We start from the raw sequence: 15,137 nt of genomic DNA, 5'->3' as shown, positions 1-15,137 counted from the left end.
CATTGAGGCCACAGTGTGTCCTCTTACCAGGCCGCCATGCCGTGTTTCCCACCTATCTGCGCGTTAGAACCATTTCTGTTAGTAAATACAGTGGGGTTTGGATTGGTATTTTGAGACCCTCGATTTTCTTGGCATTTATCCTTGTTGGTTTCTGAACCACAACTTAGCGGAAAGACAGTACTGTCCTTGAATAAAAATCTTCCAGCCAGTGCATTTGCACCAGGAGATGAATATAGGATTTCCATGTGCTTGTTTGTATTATTTAGAGGCCTGGGAATACCCATCTCCAGGCATGTAATCATGAGGTTCCAAGATGTCATAAAAAGTCTTTTCAAATCAGAAATCCAGAAGCACATCTTTCCTGTAAAAATTACTAATTTCCCTAATAATGATTTTAAAAAATATTTTGAGTGTAATTAACACATAATGATCCTTAGAATTAGCTGTGTACCGGAATCTTCTGTTTTGTTCTAAAAGATGGATTCCTAGGACATGAGCCAGTTTCAGAATCTCCGTGAGGGGGATTTCAGAGTCTGTGTTTTCATCCAATCCTTGAGGAGTTTTCTTTGTTGCTGGTGATGAGGGCAGCTTGACAGTGAAAGGCCTATTAAAATCTGTTTACATCTCTAGGTCCTTAGATCTAAAACACATCCATCCATCCACCCACCCACCCTCCTATCCACCATCCATCCATCGTCAAACCATTATTTCACCATTCCCTATCCATCCATCCATCATCCATCTATTATTCCTCCATTCCCTATCCATCTGTCCTCATCATCATCCATCCTTCCATCATCCATCCATTATTCCTCCATTCCCTATCCATCCATCTGTCCATCCATCCATCATCATCCATCCATCCATCCATCATTCATTATTTCTCCATTCCCTATGCATCCATCCATCTATCTATCATCATCATCCATCATCCATCCATTATTCCTCCATTCCTCATCCATCCGTCCTCATCCATCCATTATTCCTCCATTCCGTATCCATCCATCCATCATCATCCATCAATTATCCATCTATCCATCATTCATCCATTATTCCTCCATTCCCTATCTACTCATCCATCTATCCATCCATCCATCATCATCATCCATCCATCATCCATCCATTATTCCTCCATTCCCTATCCATCCATCTGTCCATCATCATCATCCATCCATCATCCATCCATTATTTCTCCATTCCCCATCCATCCATCCATCCATCATCCATCCGTCATCATCCATCCATCCATCATCCATCCATCATCATCATCCATCCATTACTCCTCCATTCTCCATCCATCCATCCATCATCATCCATCCATCATCCATGCATCATCATCCATCATCCATCCATTATTCCTCCATTCACTATCCATTCATTCATCCATCCATCATCCATCCTTTATTCCTCCATTCCTCATCCATCCATCCATCACCATCCATTCATCTATCCATCCATGCATCCACCAGTTATCTATCATGCCTCCATCCCCAATCCATCATTCATCCATCGCTTACCTGTCCATCCATCCATCATCCATCCATTCATCCACCCACCCATCCACCCATCCATAGCCCATCTCTTCATCCCTCATTCCTCCCTTGTTTGTCCATCACCATCCATCCATCCACCTACCCTCCATCTACCCATCATCCCTTCACCCACCATGTCCATCATGATCCATCCATCAGTTTATTTACCTGTCTGTCCATCATCCATTGTCCACCCACCCACCAACCATTCATCCATTAAACAAATTGAACACACTTTATGTGCCAGGCACAGTCTTTGGCTCTGAAAACAGTGGTGAGCCAGAATAGACTAAGACGTCCAAATGTTCTGCCTTCATGGAACTTAGGATTCTGTTTGTCAAAGAGATGACAGTGTGAGATGAATGAGTAAAAACATGCTGTTAGATTGTGATACGTATTTAGGAGAAAAAATAAACTAGAGAAGGAGGGCCCACATGTTGAGTTTGGGGTTTAAATGAAGATGGGGTGGTTCGGGAAGGTGGTTTTTGAATGAAGAGTGGAACTGGTGAGGACTCGGCTGCCTCTGTCTGGGAGGGACGTTCGGGGGCTTGTGCTGCTGTTGGGGGAGGAGGGGAGGTGGGGAGCGAGGGGCTCATGGGGACCTGTTACTCCAAGTGGCTTGGAGCTGTCGGGCAGTGTAGTCTCAGGGCGTTGGCAGAGGCCCGCTCCGTGGGGTCTGAGGCCCCCCAGCCGTTCATCAAGGCCAGGGGCTGCCGGCTGCCCTGAGGTCATGGGTGTCTGCTTTGTGATGCCCAGCCCCTCATGCCACCATCTGCTTCTTTTTCTCTCTAGAACACTATGGCTATGCATCCTCCAATGTCAGCCCTGCCTTGCCGCTCCCCACAGCACACTCTACCCTGCCGGCCCCATGCCACAACCTTCAGACCTCCACACCGGGCATCGTCCAGCCGGCGGATCACCCCTCGGGGTACGGAGCAGCTTTGGACGGTGGGCCCACGGGCTACTTCCTCTCCTCCGGCCACGCCAGGCCAGATGGGGCCCCTGCCCTGGAGAGTCCTCGCATCGAGATAACCTCATGCTTGGGTCTGTACCACAACAACAACCAGTTTTTCCACGATGTGGAGGTGGAAGACGTCCTCCCCAGCTCCAAACGGTCCCCCTCCACGGCCACGCTGAGTCTGCCCAGCCTGGAGGCCTACAGAGACCCCTCGTGCCTGAGCCCGGCCAGCAGCCTGTCCTCCCGCAGCTGCAACTCAGAGGCCTCCTCCTACGAGTCCAACTACTCGTACCCGTACGCGTCCCCCCAGACGTCGCCATGGCAGTCTCCCTGCGTGTCTCCCAAGACCACGGACCCTGAGGAGGGCTTTCCCCGCGGGCTGGGGGCCTGCACGCTGCTGGGTTCCCCGCGACACTCCCCCTCCACCTCGCCCCGCGCCAGCGTCACTGAGGAGAGCTGGCTGGGTGCCCGCTCCTCCAGGCCCGCGTCCCCGTGCAACAAGAGGAAGTACAGCCTCAACGGCCGGCAGCCGCCCTACTCACCCCACCACTCGCCCACGCCGTCCCCGCACGGCTCCCCGCGGGTCAGCGTGACCGACGACTCGTGGTTGGGCAACACCACCCAGTACACCAGCTCGGCCATCGTGGCCGCCATCAACGCGCTGACCACTGACAGCAGCCTGGACCTGGGTGACGGCGTCCCTGTCAAGTCCCGCAAGACCACCCTGGAGCAGCCGCCCTCGGTGGCGCTCAAGGTGGAGCCCGTCGGGGAGGACCTGGGCAGCCCCCCGCCCCCGGCCGACTTCGCGCCCGAAGACTTCTCCTCTTTCCAGCACATCAGGAAGGGCGGCTTCTGCGACCAGTACCTGGCGGTGCCGCAGCACCCATACCAGTGGGCGAAGCCCAAGCCCCTGTCCCCTGCGTCCTACATGAGGTGAGCTGGCGGCAGGGGCGGGGCTGGGAGGGGTGGCGTGGGGCGGGGTAGGGCGGGACCGGGAGGGGCGGGGCAGGGAGGGGAGGGGTGGGGATGGGCGGGGCCGGGCGGGGCGGGGCCGGGCGGGGCGGGGCCGGGAGGGGGCGGGGCGGGGCCGGGAGGGGCGGGGCCGGGAGGGGCGGGGCGGGGCCGGGAGGGGCGGGGCGGCGCGGGGCGGGGTGGCGGTGTCTGGGGCCTGGGTGGGCAGGTGGGCTCCTCATGGAGCCGGGAGGGAGCGTCTCCCCACGTCTGCCTCCTCTTCCTGCGGCCTTTTCCCTGGGCGCCTCGCCCCTGCCTCCGTCTGCGCGTTTCCCGTCTGAAGTCTCCAGTCCTCTCCGATCAGGGCCCTGCTGATCAGTCTCTGCAAACACCCATTTCTTTTTTTTTTTTTTTTTTTTTTTTTTTTGAGATGGAGCCTCGCGCTGTCACCCAGGCTGGAGTGCAGTGGCCGGATCTCAGCTCACTGCAAGCTCCGCCTCCCGGGTTCACGCCATTCTCCTGCCTCAGCCTCCCGAGTAGCTGGGACTACAGGCGTCCGCCACCTCGGCCGGCTAGTTTTTTTTGTATTTTTTAGTAGAGACGGGGTTTCACCGTGTTAACCAGGATGGTCTCGATCTCCTGACCTCGTGATCCGCCCGTCTCGGCCTCCCAAAGTGCTGGGATTACAGGCTTGAGCCACCGCGCCCGGCCCAAACACCCATTTCTAAGAGGGCGGCGCTGCTGGCGGTCACGGCTTCCACGTGGGAATTCCGGGAGACGCCATCCGCCCCTCGGGCGGGCTCACACACGCGCAGTGTCTTCCTCGGGGGATTGCACGTGCCGGCCCCCCGCGGTGGCCGCCGGCTGCTCCCGCTTCCTCCCCCGCCGTAATTGCCAGCCCTGCCTCGGGTGCAGATGGGACCGCAGCTCCGCAGTGCCCCGGAGCCCCCAGCCCGCGCTTCGGAACAGCGCGGCCTCCTGCTCCCCGGAGACGCTGGCTGCGGCATCAGGCTGGGGGAGCTCACGCGCCTCCTTCTTTGGGTCCCAGGTTGTTGGTTTTTCTTTTTAACGGTGTGAGGGGCTGCTGGGACTCCGCTGGGTCCACTTAACCAGCTGGGTGTTTTTATCTCTAACGAAACAGCTTTCCCAGCAGGTGGGCTACGAGTGGCCCCTGAGAGTGCTTTCTGCTCCGGGATTTTTATCTGAGGCACGAAAACGTCCGCACAGGCGGTCGAGGGCAGTGCCCCATGGCCCGTGACGTCAGGGCTGCCGCTGTATCCTCAGGAAGAGGCGTTTGCCACGCGCAGCCCGGGGCATTCCAGACTGGGTGTTTTCCTGTTGTTTTTTTTTCGTTCTTCCCCATTCCCCACCCCCTACTCCTTTTTTATTAGTGAGCACTCGGGAGGCGAGACCACGCGGCAGGGAGGGCAGGTGCAGCCCCCATGCCTGCAGGGTGAGGAAGCCAGGCAGTGAGGGTGCTCTGGGAGGACCCGTCTCTGCTCTGGTCTCAGAATTAGAGTTGCAAGCAGGTAACGCTCCTCCAGGCTGGGAACGAACCCACCTAAACCTCCCTGAAGGCTTCTGTCAAAGAAACAGTGTGAGAGCTGACAAGTGTTTTGAGCAGCCGGATGGCTGATTCTGCCTTTCTGCTGGTGTGATACTTAGAATCGTGGTCAGCTGAGGTTTCGAGAGAAAGCAAGGATCACCACTGGTTCTTCTTGACTTGCAGTCAAGACCTTTCTATCTCAACTTCTGTTTTCAATACTTTAAGGTTTAAAAGGCTGGCATATTCTAGGTTATCACAACGAGCCTATGTCAGGACCTGGATTGAATTTACAATAAAAATCCCATCCAGTTGGAGGCATTGGGAAAATTTAAAAACTGTTTTTGCCTCTGCTGTACTATCACTGTCATCGTGTAAGTAAAAGTAAAAGCGCCGTGGCACTGACTCTCCAGCACATGGTCACGTACAGTGCACTTCATGGTCTCCACGGTGACAAAGTCGTCCATCACGGTGAACTTGACTGAACTGGTGAGATAAGGGAAGAGTGATGTTGTCGAGGTGTAACTGGGACATAACGCAGTGGTGAACCTTTGGGTGAACCCCGCGTGTTTGTTTCCTGGGGCTGCCCTGACAAGGTCCCGCGGACGAGTGGCCTTCCCAGCAGGAAGATTTTCTCTCAGGGTCCTGAGACTGGAAGCCAAGATCGGGGCTTTCTTTTGGAGGCTGTGAGGGATCATCTGCCCAGCCTGTCTCCCTGTCTCGGAGCCGCCGTCTTCTCCCCATGACTCCTATCTCGCCGTCCCCCGTGCATGTCTGTTTCCAGATGTCCCCCTTCATGAGGATACTGGTCCTGCTGGGTTGGGGCCACCCTGGTAGCCTCATTTGAACTTCATTGCTCTGTAAGGACCATCTCCCAGACACAGTCCCACACTGGGCAGGACTCCATTATGTGAGTTTGCGGGGAACACCGTTTGGCCCTCAGCCCCAGTCTTACGGTCCCAGTAAAAATTGCAGGCAGCCTTTGAAAGCACAAGCTCGTCCTGGTTCCTTCTCCGTCTCCTGGGTGGCGAGGTGTCCACAGGGACTTCATGTTCTGGTGGGCACGGCCCCTCCTGCCCACCCTTGGGCCTGTTTGGTGTGGAGGTTGGAAAGTATAGGAGGCTGTTTTTTCCCTCTGCTTGGGAGTTTCATCAAGAATTCCGTGGCCATGTGACCCTGTTAGCTTTATCTCCTGGCTGCAGAGTGCCTGGTTAGGTGTGATGCCTGAAACATTTCTGAGCGTTAACACAAACAAAGCTCAGTAAATATGTCCCACATTCGCTTCTGGGGTTTGCAGTTAACCTTTTCCCACTGTTCTGGTTCCACATCAAAATATGTTTCCTGGTTCCTTGTGCTCTGTTTCCAAGCGACCTCGTCAGCGGGTGCCCCGGGGCAGCTGGAAGCCACAGCAGAGATGAAATGTTAAGTTTTTTACCAGCAAGGTGGAGGGGCCAGACTTCCTTCCCCAGGAATGCCTCTCCGTTGGTCGCACGCAGCAACTCCGGCCAGCATGGAAAACGTCACCAGGATCTCGGGCTGTGCAACTAGAAAGTTGTATTTTTAATTATCTCCAAAGTTTGGGATGGAGAATGTACAACATGCCCATCTTCTCCCCGCCGTGGTAGAGAACTGCTGCTCCGTTAATCCTGTCCTTATGCCAGAAGGAGCTTTCTAGTGGAAAGTGTGCTGTGTGCATCCTTCCTGGGGACCTTCCAGGGTTGTTGTCCTTTGAGGCCTTTTGTTGCTTGTTGAGTACCTGTGGCCCCCAGTCCTATGCAGAGCCTCTGAGAGACCCACAGCGGTCAAAGAACAATGCTGAATTCTTGCTACAATTGAAGCAATGGTAATGTTTGTGAAGTTAGTAAGAGTAGGTGATAGAGCCTTGGTAGTTTTAGAGTTTGGAGCTATTTTGGAGCTCAGCGGAATGATGTGTCTGTTGTCAAAGCTTGGGAGGACTGGCACCGGAACCACAGGCCACCTGCCAGAGCCCTACAAATTAGAATCTTAAGCTGTGAATTCTGGCATCAGAAAGGAGTGGTTTTTTTCCCGCCTTGCTTCTTTCCAGGGATAATGACGGTGATCACAGCAAGTGCTCCCAGGGCACCTTTCCGTGTGCCGTTGAGGGTATAAGGAGGTGTTGCGGGGCTGCGTCTGGAGGAGGCCAGGGCGAGAGTGCGTGTTGAATGCTGTGCTTGTTATTTATAAATAGTGGTTCTCAGATGGTGGCTTTTAAAGATTTCATATTGACTTACAGGAGCTAAAGTCTACGTGATTGCTTCCTCATTCCTTCATTGTTCGGCCTCCTCCACCTGGGCACCTGCCACAGGCCATGTGCGTCCATGTCCAGGTCTGTCTTGCCGACATCTTCTCCTCTTTGGGCATCAGCCTCTGGAAAGTGTCCCTGTCAGCGTCTCCACATGTCTCACTCTCTGCACCCAGACAGTCTCCGGAGTTGCCTTTGTAGAAGCAAGGTTGTAGGGGAATTGGAAAAGCAGAGGTATTTTAACTGAATTTATCGGTAACTTTAACAGCACAATTCTTGAATTGAATTTCTTTTTATTTTATTTATTTATTTTGAGACGGAGTCTCGCTCTGTCGCCCAGGCTGGAGTGCAGTGGCGCGATCTCGGCTCACTATAAGCTCCGCCTCCCGGGTTCCCGCCATTCTCCTGCCTCAGCCTCCTGAGTAGCTGGGACTACAGGTGCCCGCCACCTCGCCTGGCTAGTTTTTTGTATTTTTAGTAGAGACGGGGTTTCAACATGTTAGCCAGGATGGTGTCGATCTCCTGACCTTGTGATCCGCCCACCTCGGCCTCCCACAGTGCTGGGATTACAGGTGTGAACCACCACACCCAGCCCTTGAATTCAGTTTCTACACGTGAAACATTGCCTGTTAGAACTGAATGTTTAAAGAAAAAGAATTTCTAAGGGGCGAGATAGGCTAATGAACAGTGTTTACTTAGAACCTTCTCAGTTTCAATGATCAGAAATAGCTGTTAGGTTGGTACAATAATGTATATTCAAATCTCCTGACTGGGCGCAGTGGCTCACACCTGTAATCCCAGCACTTTGGGAGGCCAAGGCAGGTGGATCACCAGAGGTCAGAAGTTCAAGACCAACCTGGCCAAATTGGCAAAACTCCATCTCTACTAAAAGTACAAAAATTAGCCAGGCGTGGTGGTGGACGCCTGTAATCCCAGCTACTCAGAAGGCTGAGGCAGGGGAATCGCTTGAACCCAGGAGACCGAGGTTGCACTGAGCTGAGATCGCGCCACTGTATTCCAGCCTGGGTGAGAGGAGCGAGACTCTGTCTCAAAACAAACAAACAAAAACCTCTTTATTTCAGACATTGTTTAAGTTTTGGGCTGCAATATTGAAGATTTTAGCAATATCAGTCATTTTTCTGCTATGCATAGTATTAGTTTCAAAAGGCCTGAGAAAACTTTCACCCTTGCGTTTCGTAAGTTATCTGAAAGTTTCAGAGTTTATCAGAATTTGGAAAAAGATCATATAAGCCCAGCGCAGTAACAGGTAGACTCTGTCTTCTCTTTCACAGACACGAGTCCTCTGCCAGGCTCAGTAGTGATTCCTACTGCATTTGAATGCCTTTGCTCTTGTGGCTCTGGTATCTGAGGGGTTCAGGCCCCAGCAGTGTTGGGGGAACAGTGCAGGCTTTTGAGAGCTCCCAGGCCCTGTAGTGGGGCTGTCTCTGGGCTCTGGTGCCGGACTGTCCAGACCTCCATGTCCCTGGGCACTGGTGGACCCTTTGGCGTGATGGTGAACATAGTCTCTAAGGCGTTGTACCGAACCCCAGCATAGCAGGACACGTAAAGTGGTGGCTGTGGGGTCTTCCCCGAGCTTCCCGCTGCCATCACCTCCTGGGAAGACGGTTAGCAAAGAAGCCGAACGTGTCCAGTTGCCCCATGGTTTGTAAAACGCTGGCATGGGCTGGAATGGCTCAGGACTGACTTCCACTGCATCTCCTTGTAAGCCCCTCCCTTTCTGGGAAGGGAAACCACCCCGCAGCCCACAGGCCACAGCCAGCCTCGAAGCCACGTCGCCCTGGCTCTGGTTCCCACTACGCCTGGCTGGGGCATCCCCCCCAGCAACCTGCCCTGCTGTTTTGGGAACTGGATAGGCCTCAGCCAGCCTTCTGGCTCCCGGCATGCGTGTCAGGCCCTGGGGAGTCTCCAGTCCCTCCTGTGGGTACTGTGCTGGGCTGACTCTGAAGGGTCTTGAAGAACGTGGCCATGTGCCTCCCTGGCATTCACAGTGGTGGCTCTGGAGCTTGTGTTTGGCTGAGCAGACCAGCAGGTGACTCGCACAAGCCGGACAGTCCCCAGGAAGCCCTCAGCTGTGGTGGGAGATGGGTTGTGGCAGGAGATGGGAAATGGGCTATACCAGGAGATGGGCTGTGGTGGGAGATGGGAGATGGGCTATACCAGGAGATGGGCCGTGGCGGGAGATGGGCGATGGCTGGGCCTGTCCTCTGTGGTGCTGTGGATGCGTCCTGCTCCTACCCAGTTTCATTGCAATGTTGGAATCTGTCCTTGGTCCCTGCCACCGTGGGATGGGAGGAGCCCCCGGCACCCTGCCTTCTTCCTACCCTTCCTGTGGGTCTGCAGGGCTCGGGGTGTTCATGGAGACTGTGGGGGTCAGGGGAGCCAGCAGTTTCTTTGTGTGATGGCGGGAAGAATCCGTGTGCTGCCCTGCCATGCCCCATGATGCTCTGTGGTGGGGAGCTGTCCGGCCACAGGCGCTGAATGGCCACCCGACCGTGGACACGGCTGAGGCCACTTGCCCGGGGCTGTCCAGTCACAACCAACAGGACTGGACTCTGTGCCGTGATGAGCAGACCCCACAGCCTGCATCCCAGACTCCACCCGTGCTGGGACCGCGACTCCCAGGAGACCTGGCGAGCTCAGCCCTCTTGTCGCGAGGCCTGTATGGGGTAGGGCAGGTGTCACGGGGACCCTCGGCCCGGACTGGCCTTCTGCTCTCATCACCAAGATGTGGAGCCTTCTGGGGTCAGAGCCCAGTCGAGGGCTTTACGCAGCCCCAGCAGCTTTACGCAGCTCCCTGGAGAAGGCACTGCGTCTGCCAGCCTCCGTGGGCGAGGGGCTCGGAGTTAAGAAGATCTTGCCTCCTGATTGCACGAGCACCCTGGCCTTAGCTCATTTGCTCCTTCTTGAGCCGCTTCGGTAGCATTTGGCAGCCCACAGCTTTCTACCTGCGTTGTTTAGTTTGTTTCTGCTGTTAAGGAGTTCACAGCTGACACTTGGAGGGCGGGGTTTGCAACAGCAGTTTCTGATGGGAAGGACTGGCGTGAGGGTGCGAGGAGGCTGCAGAAGCCGAGGGCCTGCGCGTTCTCCCAGAGCGTGTGTGGAAGGGCCAGGGCATCTTCTCCCTGGTCCTTCTCAGTGTTACTCTGTCGATGTCTGTTGTTAGCCATGAGGAGGAGAAGGCACTGTGTTCCTGGAAAGGGTAAAACAACGCGGCTTTGTGGCTTTGTGCTCAGATATACATACATACACACACATATATATACACACACACGCACACATATATACATACATACATATATACATATATACACACATATATATACACACATATATACACACACATATATATACACATACATATATATACATACATATATATACACACACACTCACATACACATATATACATACATACATATATACATATATACACACATATATACACACATATATATACACATACATATACACACACATATATACAAACACATATATACAAACATATATACATACACACACATATATACACACATATACACACACATATATATACACACACATATACACACATACATATGTACACACATATATACACATACATATATATACACATACATATATACACATATATACATACACACATATAGATATGTACATATATACATACATATATACACACATACATACACACACATATACACATATGGACATATATACTTACATATATACATATATACATACATATATACGTATGTACACATATATACACACTCATACATATATACACACACGCATATATACACACGTACACATACACATATATACATATATACATACACACACACACATATGTACATATATACATACATATATACATATATACACACACATATATATACACATACATATATATAATTTTTTTATTTCTGAGCCAGGGTCTCGCTCTGTCGTCTAGGCTGGAGTGCAGGGCACCATCACAGCTCACTGCAGCCTCGACCTTCTGGGCTCGGGTGACCCTCCCACCTCAGCCTGCCAAGTAGCTGGGACCACAGATGTGTGGCACCGCACCTGGCTAATGGTTTATGTTTTGTAGAGACAGGGTCTTGCCATGTTGTCCAGGGCTGGTCTGGAACTCCTGGCCTGAAGCAATCCTCCCGACCTGTCCTCTCAAAGTGCTGGGATTGCAGGCATGAGCCAGAGTTTTAAAGTCAGATCATTGAGATCTGAAACGTTGCCCCATCTCACCGAAGACTGTGTGCCCAGAAGCTACCCTAGGAGGGTCAGCACCTGCCTGGTTGGTTCAGATGCCCCCATGGAGACAGTGTGGGGACGGCAGGGAGCTGGAAGCCTTCACAGGTTCCCAATTTTGAGATTTCCTAAGCTGCCTATGGCCCCGCTGGGAGGAAGTGTCTGGTCCTGATGTGCATCGGTGACCACAGACAAAACAGGATTTGCTCCTGCGCCTGGCTTCTGAGTAGCGAGGAAGGTGGGCCTGGGGGTGGGTGCTCCGGCAGCTGGGCAGCCGCAGGAACTTCCTGCCTTGGGATTAAACTTAAGTCAAGAGTTGGAAGACAACAGTTATTCACATTCAAAACTAGACTCTTAGGTGCAAAATAATGTTTCTTGGATTCTTGAGCAAAACGTTTACTATATTATGATGGGATTTTCTTTTTTATAAGTGCTTCTAGAATATCTCTGGAAGTTGGGTTAGACACACAGGGATTAGTCGGCTTTTGGTAGAGACAATAGAGGTAAAGGCCACACCAGACGCCGTGTGCACCCCCCAAGGTTTCCCATGTGAGACCACGTGACCTGCACGCCGCATCCCGTCGGCACCAGGCTGTGCGACAGACGCATTTCCAGGCGAGGTCGCTGCAGAGGGGAAGAGGGGAACGCGTTTCCGGGCGACATCGCTGCAGGGGGGAAGAGGGGGACGCGTTTCCAGGCGACATCGCTGCAGGGGGGAAGAGGGGGACGCGTTTCCGGGCGACATCGCTGCAGGGGGGAAGAGGGGGACGCGTTTCCGGGCGACATCGCTGCAGGGGGGAAGAGGGGGACGCGTTTCCGGGCGACGTCGCTGCAGGGGGGAAGAGGGGGACGCGTTTCCGGGCGACGTCGCTGCAGGGGGGAACAGGGGGACGCGTTTCCGGGCGACGTCGCTGCAGGGGGGAACAGGGGGACGCGTTTCCGGGCGACGTCGCTGCAGAGGGGGAGAGGGGGACGCGTTTCCGGGCGACGTCGCTGCAGGGGGGAAGAGGGGGACGCGTTTCCGGGCGACGTCGCTGCAGGGGGGAAGAGGGAGGCCCCTCCAGGAGGGTCGTGTAGATGTTGACTTTGCCCCGCGGGGACTCATGTACCAGGAACCCCCAAAACCCATCCGCAGCTTGATTCTGCTTCCCAGGGCCAGAGGTTGTAGCTTATGGAAGGAGCGTTTTCTCGCCGGAAACATGGAGCCCACACACACTTGTACGCTGGAAGCCGTGATGTGTGTCAGGAACGTGGTCTGATGGCGTGCAGAATCAGTATTGTGCCTTCGCCACCTCTGACCCCCATCACAGCAGTTCTGAGGCTTGTGGGGCACCCCAGCTCCTCTCCCTCTGCACAGGCCGCTGTTCCTGGAACTCAAGGGTTCCCCAACACCAGGGTGACACGTGGCACAGACCAGGAATCGCGAGGCAATGCTGGCCTCCTCCCACGGGCAGACAGGCCGAGTGTGTTTCCAGAGACCGGGCCGTCCGCAATAGCGCCGGGATGACGTCTGCTTTCACCTGGAGCCCTGGCTGCGAGGGGCGGTGCGGGACAAGGGCCACCCCGGGGGCCTGGGAGCACAGTGTCGGGGCCTGTGGGGGTGGAGAGCAGGGATCAGCCTCTTTTTGTGGATGAGGAAATGGAGACTAGCCACGTGGAAACTTCTAGGCATCGAGGGAAGGGTAAGAAGCTGTCAAGCCTTCAGGTTTCGGTTCTGGCCAGGTGCAGTGCAGGTATTGGAGCACTTTGGGCTCTGAGGTCCACGTGGCCCAGCGGCCTCCAGGTGTCAGCTCCGAGGCAGGGTCACCGTCTACAAGCCGTGCTGCAGGCACAGAGACCAGGAGAGGGCTGTGAAGCGACTCCGTGTTTACTGGGCTGAAGCAGCAGCTCTTGGCGGTGCCGCCACCGCGGGCTGCATCCTGTCCCCGTGGCAACCTCACAGCTGAGCGTGAAGCTGGAAGCTTGGGTGCCTCTTGCTGCTGGGTCTCCTCTGATCCCGAGGGCCAAGGGTGCTCTGTGGTTCCAGGCGTCAGAGTCTCAGCATCCTTTGTTTTGGCGACATTCACGACAGGAGTCCTTGGAGAGTGACACGTCCCTATTTTGAAAGATCCCGTAGGTGATTGGAGAAGCCACTGTATTTGTTGTAGCTCCAAGTATTACCTGTGAATCACCTGGGCTGCTGTCCAGTGAACATCCAGAATGCGGTCATTTCTTGTGAAACCCCCAGGTTTCCCATAGGTCCAAGCTGAGGTTGAGTGAACTCTGAGCGCTGAGCCGGGCGGTCTTGGCACCACTAGAAACGGAATCAGTTCCATGACTGATCTGTGCCCCACCCCACATTAACTCGTGCAATATGACTTTTCTGGTTTTGGTTTTTGTTTTATAAGCCATCCATGGCAAGTGCAGTCTGAGGCCTCTCACTGCCAAAACTTCCTCTGAGTAATGGCAGATGGGCCCTGACCCTGGAGACCTCTGAGAAGGTGTTTGGGGTCTGGGAAGAGTCTGCGTGTGCAGTGACTAGAACCCGTCCCTGGTGTGAACTTGGGGATGAGGGGATAGTGGGGGTGTGGCGGGGGCCCAGGGGACTTCCCCGCCCTCTGGACCACACTGTTGCTCTCCAGCCACGGAGTAAACCTGAGAAGATGCAACGGGCCCCGGCTCCAGCAGCTGCTGTCCCGGAGGGCAGGGGAGTGAGGGACAGGGAGGGTGTTCAGTGTGGGGCCTGCTGCTCGGGGCACTGGGATCCCACAGTGAGGCCCCGTTCCCGCTGCCCAGGGGTGCTGGGATCCCACAGTGAGGCACCATTCCTGCTGCCCGGGGTGCTGGGATCCCACAGTGAGGCCCCGTTCCCGCTGCCCAGGGGTGCTGGGATCCCACAGCACGGCCCCGTTCCCGCTGAGCTTGGGTTCCCAACGGGCTCCTTTTGCTCCCCAAATGTCCCCTCCCACCCTTGAGCTGCAAGGAATGTTTGGGAGCCATGGAAAGGTGCTTTCTCCCATCTGTGTAGTTTTTCTGGGAGGGAGAAAGGTTGACATTGGGGGCTTTGTAGAAAGCGTGCTCTGGCCCCCACGTTAACATTTGGGAGGAGGCCCACAGGGAGCTCTTGGCTCTGGGCGAGGGCTGGGGGCTGCCTCGGGGGTGGGGGTTCAGGGTCTTGAGCTCAGCTCTCACCCGTCCGGGGCAGGGCAGGGCAGATAGAGGGGTGGGGACAGTGTCGGGGGCTTCTGGGCCTGGGACGGCAGGTCCTGTGTCCAAAGCCGTTTCGAGGCTCACGAGATACAGGGGTGGGCCTGGGAGGGGTGGGGCCTGTAGAGAGGCGATGACTTTGATTTTCCAAAGAACAAGGAAGGGTCTGTGCCCTGGCCGTGCTCCAGTCCCATGTGGTGAAGCCGCAGGACGCCGTCAGTTTTTATGAAATCCTCAAATGTGCCCTTTAAAACAAAACCTTGACACTCTGGCCTCACAGCCCGGATCCTGCGTGCTCCCGGTCTGTGGCTTTGACTTTGGTTTGAGTCTGGGATCCGCTTGCCCGGCCTGGGGGAGGACAGATGGGGACAGCAGGTCCTGCCCCAGGGACATTGCCCGTGGCCACCTCTGTCCTGGGAAGTGCTGGTGGGCCAT

The 15,137-nt window shown here is 54.7% G+C and overlaps 1 protein-coding gene across 4 annotated transcripts in view; it reads left to right on the top strand.

Moving 5' to 3' along the window:
- LOC105489353 (nuclear factor of activated T cells 1) overlaps positions 1-15,137 on the top strand; it is a 126,176-nt gene that overhangs the window by 11,863 nt on the left and 99,176 nt on the right. For all 4 annotated transcript variants that reach the window (XM_071085824.1, XM_071085822.1, XM_071085825.1 and 1 more), the window contains exon 2: positions 2,325-3,423. In XM_071085824.1, the coding sequence (XP_070941925.1) occupies positions 2,325-3,423 (1,099 nt within the window). The remainder of the gene's footprint in view (positions 1-2,324; positions 3,424-15,137) is intronic.

This window comes from Macaca nemestrina, chromosome 19, assembly GCF_043159975.1.
Source record: "Macaca nemestrina isolate mMacNem1 chromosome 19, mMacNem.hap1, whole genome shotgun sequence".
In the NCBI taxonomy this organism is placed as follows: Eukaryota; Metazoa; Chordata; class Mammalia; order Primates; family Cercopithecidae; genus Macaca; species Macaca nemestrina.
This window is presented reverse-complemented; position numbering and strand designations above follow the sequence as displayed.